The sequence below is a fragment of the Pyrgilauda ruficollis genome, unplaced genomic scaffold, assembly GCF_017590135.1.
Source record: "Pyrgilauda ruficollis isolate IOZ18807 unplaced genomic scaffold, ASM1759013v1 scaffold7, whole genome shotgun sequence".
In the NCBI taxonomy this organism is placed as follows: Eukaryota; Metazoa; Chordata; class Aves; order Passeriformes; family Passeridae; genus Pyrgilauda; species Pyrgilauda ruficollis.
In genome coordinates, this window is record NW_024528821.1 from 6,995,622 (window position 1) to 7,008,789 (window position 13,168).

The 13,168-nt window shown below is 42.2% G+C and overlaps 1 protein-coding gene across 1 annotated transcript in view; it reads right to left on the bottom strand.

Annotated features, from left to right (window-relative positions):
* Positions 1-8,474: 8,474 nt before the first annotated feature.
* Positions 8,475-13,168, bottom strand: part of IL1RAPL2 (interleukin 1 receptor accessory protein like 2) — a 326,903-nt gene continuing 322,209 nt past the window's right edge. Inside the window, exon 10 of the mRNA XM_041485262.1 lies at positions 8,475-9,172. Within this exon, the coding sequence (XP_041341196.1) occupies positions 8,475-9,172 (698 nt within the window). The remainder of the gene's footprint in view (positions 9,173-13,168) is intronic.

The window sequence follows — 13,168 nt, forward strand, 5'->3', positions numbered from 1 at the left end:
CAATGGATGCTGAGAATTACTCTTTCGCAACATTTGTTTGGCTGCCAGAAAGGAAAAATGATTAGCAGCTCAAAGGTTACATTGCTGTATTTTGCAAGAGAAGCCCTTGTCATGGGCTGCCTCTCTTCAGCTGGCTGTGGATGTGAGCTGTGGTGCCCTGCTGCCCACGGGGCACTGGGGCTCTCTGCCCACGGGCTGTGCTGCCCCAGCTCTCTGTCCCATCCCAGTGCCTGTGGTGCTGTGGGGAGCTCTGCACTGCTGCCCTGCAGGGCCTGTCTGTGCTCTCTTCCCCCCATGGGCAGCAGCACCCACACATCACAAGGGGTACCCAGAGCTTGAAGGGGTACCCAGACCTTGAAGGGGTACCCCAGACCTAATGTCTCATCTCCCACTTAATCTGAATGATGATGCCCAGCTTTATTGGCACATAAAACACTTCCTGCTCTGTGCAATGCTATTCCTACACACTCTCCCTAGACTTCAATATCTAAAAACCAAGAAAGATTATCAGTTTTTAAGATATAGTTAATGGTTTAAGAAATGGATTTAAAGTAAATTGCCAAATTAATGACTATTGTTATTGTTTCCTTTATTAGCCCCTTATTAGCCTGTTTCCTGAGGGCAGAGCTGCTTGGATAGGATTTACCTCTCTTTGGACCCTGAGGAGCTCAGAAATTTGGTATAAATAGTTTTAGAAGCCTTTTTGTGGTTTTTAGAGCAGGCTGCAATGATCACAAGATGCTGCTGCTGTTGTGTCCAAGCAGAAGCCTTGCCCTACACCGCCAGCATGGGCAGGTCTGCTGGCCAGTGCTGCTGGGCTCCTGCCCCTCATGTGTCAGCTCCTGCCCCTCTCTGCCCTGAGCTGCTGCTCTGAACCATCCCCTGCACACACTCACCCAGCCTGGCTGCTCCTGCCACCTCACCCTTCCCACAGAGCACTCGTGCTGCTGCTTCACATCTGGGGCTCTGCCAAGGACAAGCCAGGTCCAGCAAGTTCATGAACATCCTCCTTTCATTTGTTGTCTCAGGCTGCTCACTTTTGTTCCACAATAAAGGGGCTGCTTTGAATTATCTCTGCACTAGCTGTACCCACACCTGTTTGGTCTGGGCAGTTTGTGCAGAGGGTAACTGAAATTTCTGGCCCTGGGTTGAAGCCTTCCTTGCAGATTGTCACTGTCACATCACAGATGCTTCTTCTGTTCATTGTCTTGATGGGTGAAAGCAATGAAGTTTGAACTTTGTTCAAATTTTCCCTGAGCTTGGCAGCATAAGAGCTCTAATAGGGGTTCAGGCTAGGTACAAATTATGTGTCAGTTCAGCGCTTTCCCCTGCTGTCTTCTCTTGCCAATAATTTCATACAGCACAGAATTCCTGTCATCCTGTCAGCCTGCGTCCTTCCAGAGTCACTTCAGTGCCCACGATCAGCTTCTGTCTCCTCCCTTCTCTGCAGCGAGCTGCTGATCCCACACAGAAGCATCACAATTCCCTGTGGGAGAGCTCTGCTGAGCCCCAAACCAGCCCTGCTGTGACCCCTTGGGGCACACCCAGAGGTTGCTCACACAGGCTGGAACACGATGTGGCCACACAGCCAGGATGAGGCAATTTGCCCTGGAGTTACCAGCCCAGTCCAGGGAATATCATCTACTGGCCAGAACTCCAGACTGAGAGACTGTGAGCACAGCCTAAATTCTGCCTTTGGTTTTCATAGGATCTTGGGTAAAATGGTTCTAAACCCTATTTTTCATTTGCTAAAGGGTGGATGAAAATACTTCCCCAGAGGAGTTAGGTGTTAGATTGATTGTTTCATGATCACAAAGCCTTTGATATCCTTTAATCAAAGAGTTGTTAAGGGTTTTAAAGGTTGTTATAATCTGTGGTGGAAGAGATGTTAATTCTCTGTGTGCAGCCCATACAGAACATGGAGTCTCTAATGTTATTTGGGGACTAAATATTAAGTGCTCCCTTCAAGATGCTGACAGAAGTCACCTTTGAGCCTCACACACGAGCTGATTAGAGTATAGAGTGCTTTGAAAGCTTCTGCACCTCTCATTAAACCCTCTCTTCTTGAGTCACCTCATAAGAGGCTAATTTACATGAAGTCTAGGCCACGTTAGGGTCTGGATTTCTCATGGAAATACATCTTGGTAGCAAAAGCAAAACCCCTTGTGCCCTCTGCATAAGAATCATTAATTCTCTCCTCCACATCATAAATCCCAAGGCATGCTCTGAATCCCAAATAAGTTTGATTTAGAAAGAAATTAGGTGCACATTCTTCCTTTGGCAGTTTTTATTCCTGCCTTGTCTTGACTGTATTTCTCCATTAAAAGAGGGCACCAAGATTTGCAAATCCCTCTATCCAGTGTGAGCACACTCTGAACTGGTGCTCTGTTCTCCAGCCAAATTCTTGAGCCCACCTTGCCATGCTGGGCATGGTGGGTACCCCACTGCCCTCAAACTTAGCTCTGCTGCTCCACCAGCTCTGGCACAGCAGCTGCTGGTGCTCCCACTCCAGCAAACCTCTGAATATCCACAGTGGATACTCACAGCCAGGAAAACATTTACCACCCACTGCTGTGTACAAAGGAATTACTTTGCAATCTTAGAAACTGCAAAACTCATCTAATATAAAATACATTGTTCTGTCTTTGTGTTTGTCCTGAAGAGAAGAAAACCCTTAAAACCTTGTAAAGCCAATTACACTCTATCAAAATGAATTAGAGAAGTTTATAGAACACCTACCGTGAGAATCTGGCTCAGCATGACAAACTGTATTTTTATTGTTATTATTTATTTGCTTTACTGCTTAGTCTGTAGCTATACAATAATACGGCAAAGAAAAGAAAATGCTGACAGGTCATGTTCTACTTCTATTGGCAGTGCTGATGTTTATATTTATATGACAAATATCCTGGTAAAGCTTGGTAACTTTTACTTTGTTTCCTTTTTTTTAGACATTGTTTTATACCTCTCTAGAGCAGCCTTGTTAACCTCTGAATTTCTCCAGTGGCACTGAAATGATCAAAAAGGTTCTTGTGGTGAGCATTGCGAAGCTGTCCTTCCCTCGACACCACAAACGCTGCAGGTCCTTTCTTTAGGGAAGGAAAATATATTACAGAACACTGTTCTTTGTGTTTGCAAGAATGTGACATGTCATTACTTTCAATTTTCAAATTCTGCTTGCTTCCTATAACAAAATATTCCAAAATGTCATATTTTTAACATTTGCTGGGCTACTTCTAAATTGGAACTGTTTCAATCAATGTTATTTATGAACTTTCAAAACCTTAAATACTTCCAAGACAGTAAACTACATTTCTCTACTTTTCATTATTTTATAAACAAAGAGAACAATATTGATTATGTTAAATCAATAGTATTGTACTGTTCACATACCCATTTTCCTTTGGGCCTGAGCAAGGAAATACTTCTGGCATAACATGCAAGATGAAAACCTGTGGGACTGCAGAAAGTGTGATGTTTTATTTTGTGGGGAATAAAGAAGGAGAATTTTTTTTCCCCCTGTGGATGAAACCAAGAAATTCCCATCCAACCAAACCTGAAATTTTAATTTTAAAATTATCAAGAGAAGGGTTCTGAAGCAAGTGGGCTGCAATAAATGGCATTTTTTGGGGGAACTTTACACAGCATCCATTGAAGAGTGGACAAACATGATGCATTCATACAAGAAAAACCCTCGGACTCCAACTGCTCTCTTCTTCCTCTCCCTTCTTCACATTCTCCACTTTTTTTCTCAGAGTCCCACAACCTCTGCAGCCCCAGCACGAACCTCAGAGGGTGCCCAAGAGAGGACGCAGCAGCTGCTGCAGGGATGTGGAGCTGTCCTGCAGACAGAATCTCTCACCAAGCCATCCCATGGGATGAGCTCCCAGCTGCCCAGCTGGGACCCAGTGCAAACCCCAGAGTTCTCCCCCATGAGGAGTTCCCACGTGGTGTCACTGCCAGGCCAAGGGGCACGGAAGGCTGTCCCTGCTGTGGGCAGGGCTGTGGGACCTGGCAGCTCCTCTCACCTCTGCTCAGAGCTCTCCAGAAGGGCTCAGCTCTAAAGGCTGCTGAGTGCTCGGATTTCTGGCACTGAACTGCCCTTCCAGACCCTGCTCAGCAAACCATTTCTCACTGAATTAAGGGAATTTAAGTATGTGCTTATGCATTTCGATGAACAGAGAGCCTGCTCAATCAAAGGAACTACTGAGAGCACAGGCCCTTAAAAGTAAGGATTTTTTTTTCCCCCTGTAAAAGTATCTGTTATTTATTCCCAAGTTCTTATCTTGTTTATAACAAAGAATGAACAAAATTCCTTTCCCAAGGCTGGATGGTCCTGGAGCACATCCACACCAAACAGGGACAAAAATAAGCTTCATTTTAGACAGAATAAATAAGCAAATGCTTCTTAGTCTCTTGCCTTCTCTCTCTCTCTTTTTTTCATATTCCTCTGCACACAGCAAGCATAAGGTGTTATGGCCTTATCCAGAATCTGCTGGACTTCATGGAACTCTTTCTGTTGGCTTGAGTGGGTTTTGGAGCAGATCTGGTGGAAGAGTATGGCAATATCTTTATAGAGGCTTCTCATCTACTGTCTAGAAAAAGGAATGTTATTAAAATACCAGCCCAACACACGACCCCCAAGAACTGTCAATATTCACTGTGTTACCTAATTTTAAATTATCCTGTTTTCTTGCTGAACATTCTTTAGGAGCATGAAATCTGTAGCACTGGATAGGCTTCCAACTTCTGGCTCATTTTACAGACAATCTTTAACCACAGTTACTCTAAAGTACACCACACACAAAGGTAAAAAACAGCAGCTTCCAAACATTAACACAAACCATCTTTCAGATGAATGTGTCCCAAACCAGAAGTCCCCATGGTTGCAATAGGGATGTTTGCTGCTGGTGGCTTTGTCACTGGGGAAGGCACAGCCTGGCCAGCTGGGGTGGTGGGGCTGCACAGTCAGGGTGGTGTCCTGGCCACTCCCCGATAAATCCAGCTGATAAAGCCACCATGGCTTTGGTGAGACAGGGGAACACAAAGTGCCCATATGCCCTTCTATTTCAGCTGATGAATCTCACATGATTGAACTGGGACACTTTTGCCACCAAGGCCTGACCCAGCTGTCACTGCTGCCACCCTGGAGGGCTGCTATGGAGGTATTCCCAGAGTGGGACAAGCTCATGGCTCCTGTGCCACCCAAGTCCCACAGATGGATGCATTTCACTGTTTGACAGTGATTTTCCAGACCCTTAAGTGCTACTTATGGAAACTCTTGCATGTCATAGAGGGGTTTGAGAATGTCCAGAGAAGGACACAGAGCTGTGGAAAGGTCTGGAGCTCACGTCTGCTGAGGAGCAGCTGAGGGAGCTGGGGGGCTTAGCCTGGAGAAAAGGAGGCTCGGAGGGGACCTTCTCTCTCTCTACAGCTCCACGAAAGGAGGGTGTAGCCAGGTGTGGCTCAGCCTCTCCCCACAAGTAACAAGCAACAGAACACAAAGAAACGGCCTCAAATTGCCACGGGAGGCTTAGATTGGATTAGGAAAAAAATATTCACTGAAAGGGCTGTCAAGCACTGCCCAGGTAAGTGGTGGAGTCACCATCCCTGGAGGTGTACAAAAACCACCTGGCTGTGGCACCTGGGGACTCGGGTCAGTGGTGGGCTTGGCAGAGCTGGGTTAACAGCTGGAGTTGATAATTTCAGAGATCTTCCCCAGCCTAAACACTTCTATGGTTCTGTACTGGTATCACACAAGCTGAGCCAACAAGAGCCCCCCGAGCTCAGGTCCCCACCCCCCCACCAGAAGCAGAGGGGCACAGGCAGGTCTGATTCATGTATATATTGTCGTAGTACTCAACATACACTCAGAACTCTTAAAGCAGATTGTGACTTGGCATCTATAACTAAAAGATATTGATACACAGACACTCAGTGTGCTTTTGCAAAAGGACTGAAAACCTGTTCTTTTCATGTTTCCTCAATACAAACATGACTGCATTTTGCTTTAGGATAACTACTGCTCTGAGACATATTAACACTGGGTAAATGAATTTGTTACTGATATTAAATCCCTGTAAATAAAAGAAGCAGACCAACCTGCATATGTTTTTTTTCTTTTCTTTCTTTTTTTTTTTTTTTTGAGTTTGCATGCTTAATACAGAACTAGCAGGTTCAAAATCTCACTGAACATTCTATGTGAATTAATCAGATTCTAGAGTAATGTGGGAAGGAAAATAATGAAAAGTACAGCTTTTCATTTAAACATATGCAGCTCTTTTCATGCAGGGTTTTCATTTAGGATTTTTTCTGGTTTTTTTTTTAATTACACTTTGCATTAAAGAACATAGCCAGTGTAAACACAGTCTGTAACACTTATAAAACAGTGCAAATTTTGTAAATTTTTGGGAGGAAGTTGAAATACATATATTTATAATGGAGGTAAAATCGCTTTCTTTCTCAGTAGAAAAATACATCTATTAAACACCTATGTTTGGAACTTAACTTCACAAAAGAGCAAGTTATAGTTCTATGCTGTGTAATAAATTAATATCTTTTCTAGATTTCCACTTTCAGTGTTAGTGTCAAATGCATAACATATTAGAAAAGAAATGAGAAAAACATGTATTATTTTGGACCTAATGAAAAATCTTACAGACAATGACTAGTGAAGGAGGGCACAGAATAAAGAACTGGGGAAAGAAGCAATGGAAAAATACTGACCTCTATGAATTATTGCACATTTGAGATAATTTTCACGGCCTTTGGGCCAATACTGGATACTTTTAAGTCTTAGGTCAGTGCTTGTTTCCATTTGAGGGTACAATTTAGGAACCACTGCAAAATGTCAAGGATTTACTGAATTTGTTTGTTGATGAAACCACGGGCAGCTGAGTGCAGAGTGCTAACTTTTATTCATGCAATCAAAGAGAAAAAATGCTACAGACATACTGAAGCACAGGCAAGGTTGCCTGCCTTAAAAATATTTTTGGGAACTTGCTCCAGCAGATCTTATTGAGCCAAAACTCTCATGTCTGCTGTGTTTTCATTACAGCCATGCCATAACCTGCAAAACTGGCTTTTGCCTTCATGATTTAGAGCTTTTTCCTTTAATGGAGTTGTCTCCATAGCCTGACTCTGCAACCCTTACCCAGCTGAGTGTGGAAATCTCCATGAACCAGCCTGGTACTGGCTGAGCAGCAATGCCTGATGCTCAGCACCTGTGCAACAATTCTCACCCACCAGCAGCAGGAATGCTAAATGACAGGATCCTATTTGACTGATGGCATCACTCACACAAGTGTGAAATGCAAGACCTTGCCAGTTGCTTAAAAATATCACTTTTCACTAGTTACACAGAGAGCAGAAATATTCCTGCTTCTGCCATATATAAAAGGTACATAACTTGGCAGGTAGATAAACAAGAGAGAAAACTGTTTCAGGTGATTATCACTGCAACGGAAGTCAGACTTCATAGTTAACCTGAATAATTCAGCACTTAATCTCTGAATATTGCTGTAGTTTTCTATTGCTGATGTTCTCACAAAAAAAGGTTCATTTCAAATTGTAACTACTGGTTTTGGAAAAAAAATCCTACACAAAATTACTTTACTACAAATCTTAGATCTTAAGAAATTTCAGATTAATGAATTGGCCAATAGACAGCTAAATTTATACTTAAACTGTTCGGAAAAAGTCATTAAAAATCTGCAAAAAATTGTGAAATAATCTGTAGTTGACAGAAAAATTGTTTAAAATCCTCCTAAACATCTTCCAGCATTCTAGTAAGTTGTTTAATAAAACCACATTGCTAACCATTGACTAGGAATACAACATGCCTCAATAATAAAATGAAGAGATGCTGATGGGAGCAGGTGATTTATTTTGTAGTAACTGTTACTATGCTCTTTATTGATAAAGCTTCATCTGCATTGTTTCAGCTGGGCATCTTCTAAGAAGTATTTGCAAGACAATGTTACCAGGAAGGTTTCCTTCTCCTTCCTTTCTAAGATATTCACCCCCTGTGGTCTGTGCAGGAGATACTAATTTTTGTAGCATGATTAGAATTTCAAACTGTACTGTAGTCTATATGAAAAACCCAACAAATTCTGTGTATTCCAAATACTGTTACTTAAATATGGATGGATGTTGGAGATCGTACCCAGTGACCTTTTATCCATCCCAGATTGCAAACCTACGGTGAAGTGATGGGATGCATTTTTCTCTCCCCCCTCCTTTTTAAAGAAGCAATAAAACTGTACATTAAAAGACAGGAAGGACATTACCGAGTTACAAAAGAATGCCCCCTTCGTCAATAATTTGTAAATGTAAACAAAAAAAGTTCAAGTAGAAAAGCAAACAAGTGTGCTGCTGCTCTGAATAGGTTTTCTCACCCCATGCGGGCAGGGCAAAGTTCTTTACAGGCGTCTCTTCATGGTGTCCATGAAGCATCTCCAAAGAGCCCTGATGTTCTACCAGATATCACTGGTGAAGCTGAGCTCCTTGGCCGACAAAGGTAGCAAGGGGCTGTTCCTGTGGAACTCCTGGGGGTCCTTGACGGCGTTGTTGAGAGGTAGCTGTCCGTTGAGGAGTGCCAGGGGGATGTTACAGTACGTGTGGTGGTTGCTGACGGAGGCCAGGGGCAGCGTGGCCGCCGACACGTCGCACTCGTAGCCGCGGCAGTAGTGCCTCGTGTGCGCGGAGTCTGCCGGCTGGAAACCGCCCAAACCCGCCCGCGACTCCACCAGCGTGGCAGAAGTGCCCGTGACGGCAAGAGAGGGCACAGTCTGGAGGTCTCCAAAGAGGCCCTGCTCTGCAGAATCCAGGACCTGATGCCGAGACACCACCTCCTTTTTCTTCCCTGGCATTTCAAAGACTAGGCGCTTCCAAAACTTAGAATTCAGTTTGCTGCTTTTTGGTCCTTTCCACTTGACCACTGAGAGAAGTTTGATGGTGTGCTTTAATGATTCCACTTCATGATAATTCACCTTCCCTTTTAATTCAGTACACTCAATCAAAATAACTTTGATTTCTCCACTGACTAGCATGTTATGGAGTCTGTTTTCCATCTCAAAAATACTCCATCCTCTCCTGAGAACATAGTCTGGAGTTAACACGATAATGAGTCTTCTGCTTTGCTCAACACATCTTGTGAGATCTTCAATGTAGGCTACAAATTATAGAAAGAGAGAAAGAGTAAAGAATAAAGAAGTCTATTGTATTAAAACATCAGGCTTGCAATCAAGTATAACAAAATCCTGCATTTTACTGATCCACACCATTTAAAACAATGGGCATTTCAATATACTCCAACAAAAATAGGATTGTGTATCACAAAATATTTCTATTTATGGAGTACACATAGGAAACTCCTTAATAACACCCTCCATCCTTTGCTATTTCACCCTGTTCATTGCAGCAGGATGACATTTACATAACACCCTTGCTGTGTAGGTGCATTAGTGAATACAAACACACATTTCACTTAGTGAACAAAATATAGGTTGAAATCAATGCAATGTTTGTGTAAATTCTAACATTAACATTGGTCATGATTAACACTGTGCTGAGGGAAGCAGGCTCTGTGGAGTGGTTCCCGTGTTCCAGATGCAAAGACATGAGGGTGCTGCAGGCTGTATGAACCATAACTTGCAAAAGCTCAAAAAGAAATGAACCCTCATCACATGCAGAACTTGTGTTATTGCATAGAAGCATCATGGTAGCTTTTTCTTCTTTAGGTATTGACCACAAAAACATAAGAACATTCTTTGTGGCTCAGTGGTCTGTTTTGATATCACAAACCTGTGCTTCTATGTACCCCAAGGTATTAACAGAGACTTCACAAGTGACAGGAACAAATGGAAAATTTAAACATATTGGAAGTATTTATTTGTTGAGACATCAGTGACAAAGAAAATAGTAGAATTGTTTTATTCATGCATGCCAAGTAGTTGCAACTGATCAGTGTAAGCAGAAATGCCAGCCCCATCAGCAGCTCCATGATGCCAGTTTACTGAACTTCAAAATATTTGTGAAGTTGGACTTTGATCCCTGAGTTTCACTTATCCCAGGGATGGCAGGGAAGAGAAGCCAAATACACTGGTCTGACATGGAACAGGATGGGAAAGAGATCTACTTACAGACCTGATCCAAAACCCATTCAAATGAACAGACTTCATTCCACAAACTTCAATGGGTTTTAGGTCAAAACCAGAAAAATTAAATCCCTTGAACAAAACCACTAAGGGCAGAAAATGTCCATTGGTTGCACAGCATTACAACTGCAAGCTTTGAGACAGGATATCTTTGTGTTTTCAAACTACATGAACCTCTTGACCATGCTACTGGGAATGTGCCGCCTGACCACAGAGGAGAAGCACGTGTTAGAAATGAAGACTTGGACACAAGAGCTGCACAGAACAGATCTTTACTCAGCACAGGGCAGGACCTCTCTTACACATCTGCCCTCTAGAAGAACAATAATTACAAATAACATCATTAATCAACATCTGGTACTGCAAGACTCATTTTATAGCCCAGGCACCATACCACAGCATGCTTATTCATTACCACCACTTCCAGTAAAGTAAATTGCTACAAAATAGGCCAACAGGAACATTCTAAAATAGCTTATTTTCATGAGACTGAAGGCATAGTTAGCATCAAATCTGCCTTTACCAATGTTTTATTTCACCACTTAGCAGCAAGAAGAATTTCTTTCACAAATGGAAAAAAGAGGCAATTGCAAACATCCCACAGACACACGAAAATTTAAGACATACACATACATTACAAATGTCTATGCAACAATCCTGACTTTTAGTTAATGGTTTATGACTTTTTAATCATGCAGCATTTACAGTTGTTTTTGTTTTTTGTTTCTTGAAATACTTTATGAGGAAACCCCCCCCCCCCCCCATTGTTCTGTGTAAAATAGTTACTCATTAATGAAAAAAATTCAACATTAAAATCCATGGGAGAGGCAGTGGAGCGGGGAGAGAATCAGCAACAATGAGAAAATGATAAGCAGAACTGGTGAAACAAAACTTAAGGAAAGGTAGAAATGTTCAATACAATGGAAAGATATTATCCCAATGTATCAACAGCTCAGACTCTTCATTTTCTTCCTTTCTTTCTGCTCCCAAAAAGAAAGAATTTAGGTGGGAAGCTTCATCATTAGAGGTTGAATCTGCAAGATACAGTAAAACAACAAACTATCATGCGTCTTTCCTGAGACATATTCATCCCTCCTCCAAACACTCAGAACACTGCTATGCACAAGACAATTCCCTGCAGGACACAATACTGGGCAGTACCATATGTCCAGAGTAGTGCTGAGTATGGCCATGCATATCCAAATGCATCCAACTGAGAAAAAACACAAACCAACAAAACAAAAAAATCTCTTCACTTTCATCTCTTCAAATATCCAGCACCAATCATTTCAGTACTGACACCCCAGCAATAATCCACCCCATCGCAATCAAAGAGTTGTCAGCCTTTGCATTGGGCAAACAGGGTGGAAAGAAGATGGGAGAAATTCCCTATTTTCTTGGGTGAAAATTTCTCTCCTCTGTGCTTCTCATGTCTCTTTTGGATGCCCACCTTCCCTACTGGGTATTGCTATACGTTAGAGCTCTGTCCTCAGCTGGGTAATGAACACCTTCACAAATGGTCTTGAGGCAATCCCTCAAATTCCACGTTTGGAGCTGGTCACTGGTGGACATGGCCAATGAACAGGGGACTTGTTAATGCACTGAGGGTAAAGTACACTGAGCTACGAGAAACTGGAACCCCAAACTTCCAGCCATGTGGTCCAGAAGTACTTAGTACTCCACTAACTCCAGCTTGGGACTACTACTGAAGGCAGGTGGCAATTTTCCTGGAGCCTGTGGCTCCACTGGGTGCACTCCACAGTACGTCAAATTTGCACCACTTGAACATTTCTGTGAAGAAAAGCATGGGGAGACAGATTCCTGTCCCTGGAATTTCCAGCTTTATTTTTCCCAGTGGTACCAATCTGACCGCATAAATCTCTGAGTTGCTAAATCATCTGCTCTCCTTTTATTTTAGAATTGGAGACTTCCCAAAATCTCACAGGTTCAGTTGTCTGTCTCAAGTGTTAACTCCATTAGAAGGTTACAAATCCAAGGAATCTATATTGCAATGTGAGAGGAAGAAAGGGCTGCTTTCACCTTTCCAGTGAGCTAAGAAATTATTGTCAGGCAATGGCTCTGTTTCATCTGCAAGAAAAAAACTGAATAGGGACTTCAGGAATAATGTCACCAACTAGTATCAACTGTAAAGCTCCAGAACAACATAGTTCCATCAGATAAATATATTTTCACTGTAACTTTGCTTTTGCTGCAGGAGGTGTCAACTTCAATGATATTTCATTGTAAGGGGAGAAAAAAACATTGTCTTGGCAAAGTCAGTATGGAATTATTCACCTTTTAGTCCCAGGGATTGTATTTTATCATAAATTAGAATGTGAAACTAAGATGTCAATGTTAGATCGAACCCACTTGTTTCTACTGAAAAAACACATTTTAAATTTTGACCGTTTTCCCCCTCCTGGAAACATATTTTGCACTATGGTACAAAGCTCTTCCCAAAATGTTAGCAATTCTCATAGGTAAAAAAAGCCAAAACAAAAAAAAACATTGTGAGTGGCTCTATCAGTAACTGACTTGCATCATGTTCAATGCAATGCCCAAGGAAGAATGGACAGCAAGATGTGTTGTACCCAAACCCAAACATTGTTTTAGTCTTGCCAACAAATGGCAAGCAAATTTGTCTTGACAGCAAGTATGTGCTCACCAAACACTGTCTACATGTAACAATGCTGAACTGGAGTTTGGAGCACTGAAGGAGAGAATTTCAAGAAATGAATCCCGTTTGCAATTAAATCATGTGTAACTGCCTATGGAATCCTTAATGAGCTACACTAACCACAGGCTAGAGGGAAACCTAAAATGCAAGCAGACTAGAAGCAAGGAAATTAATGAACACTATGAGCACAGAGTTGCTTACACAAAGAAATGACTGACTAACCAGATTTAGATGATTTGCAGGAGTTGAGGGAGAAGGAAAAAAAACCACTAGAAATCACATAAAATCCTATGGATATTTTTGGGAAACATGGTTTGCAGCACTACGAGAACCA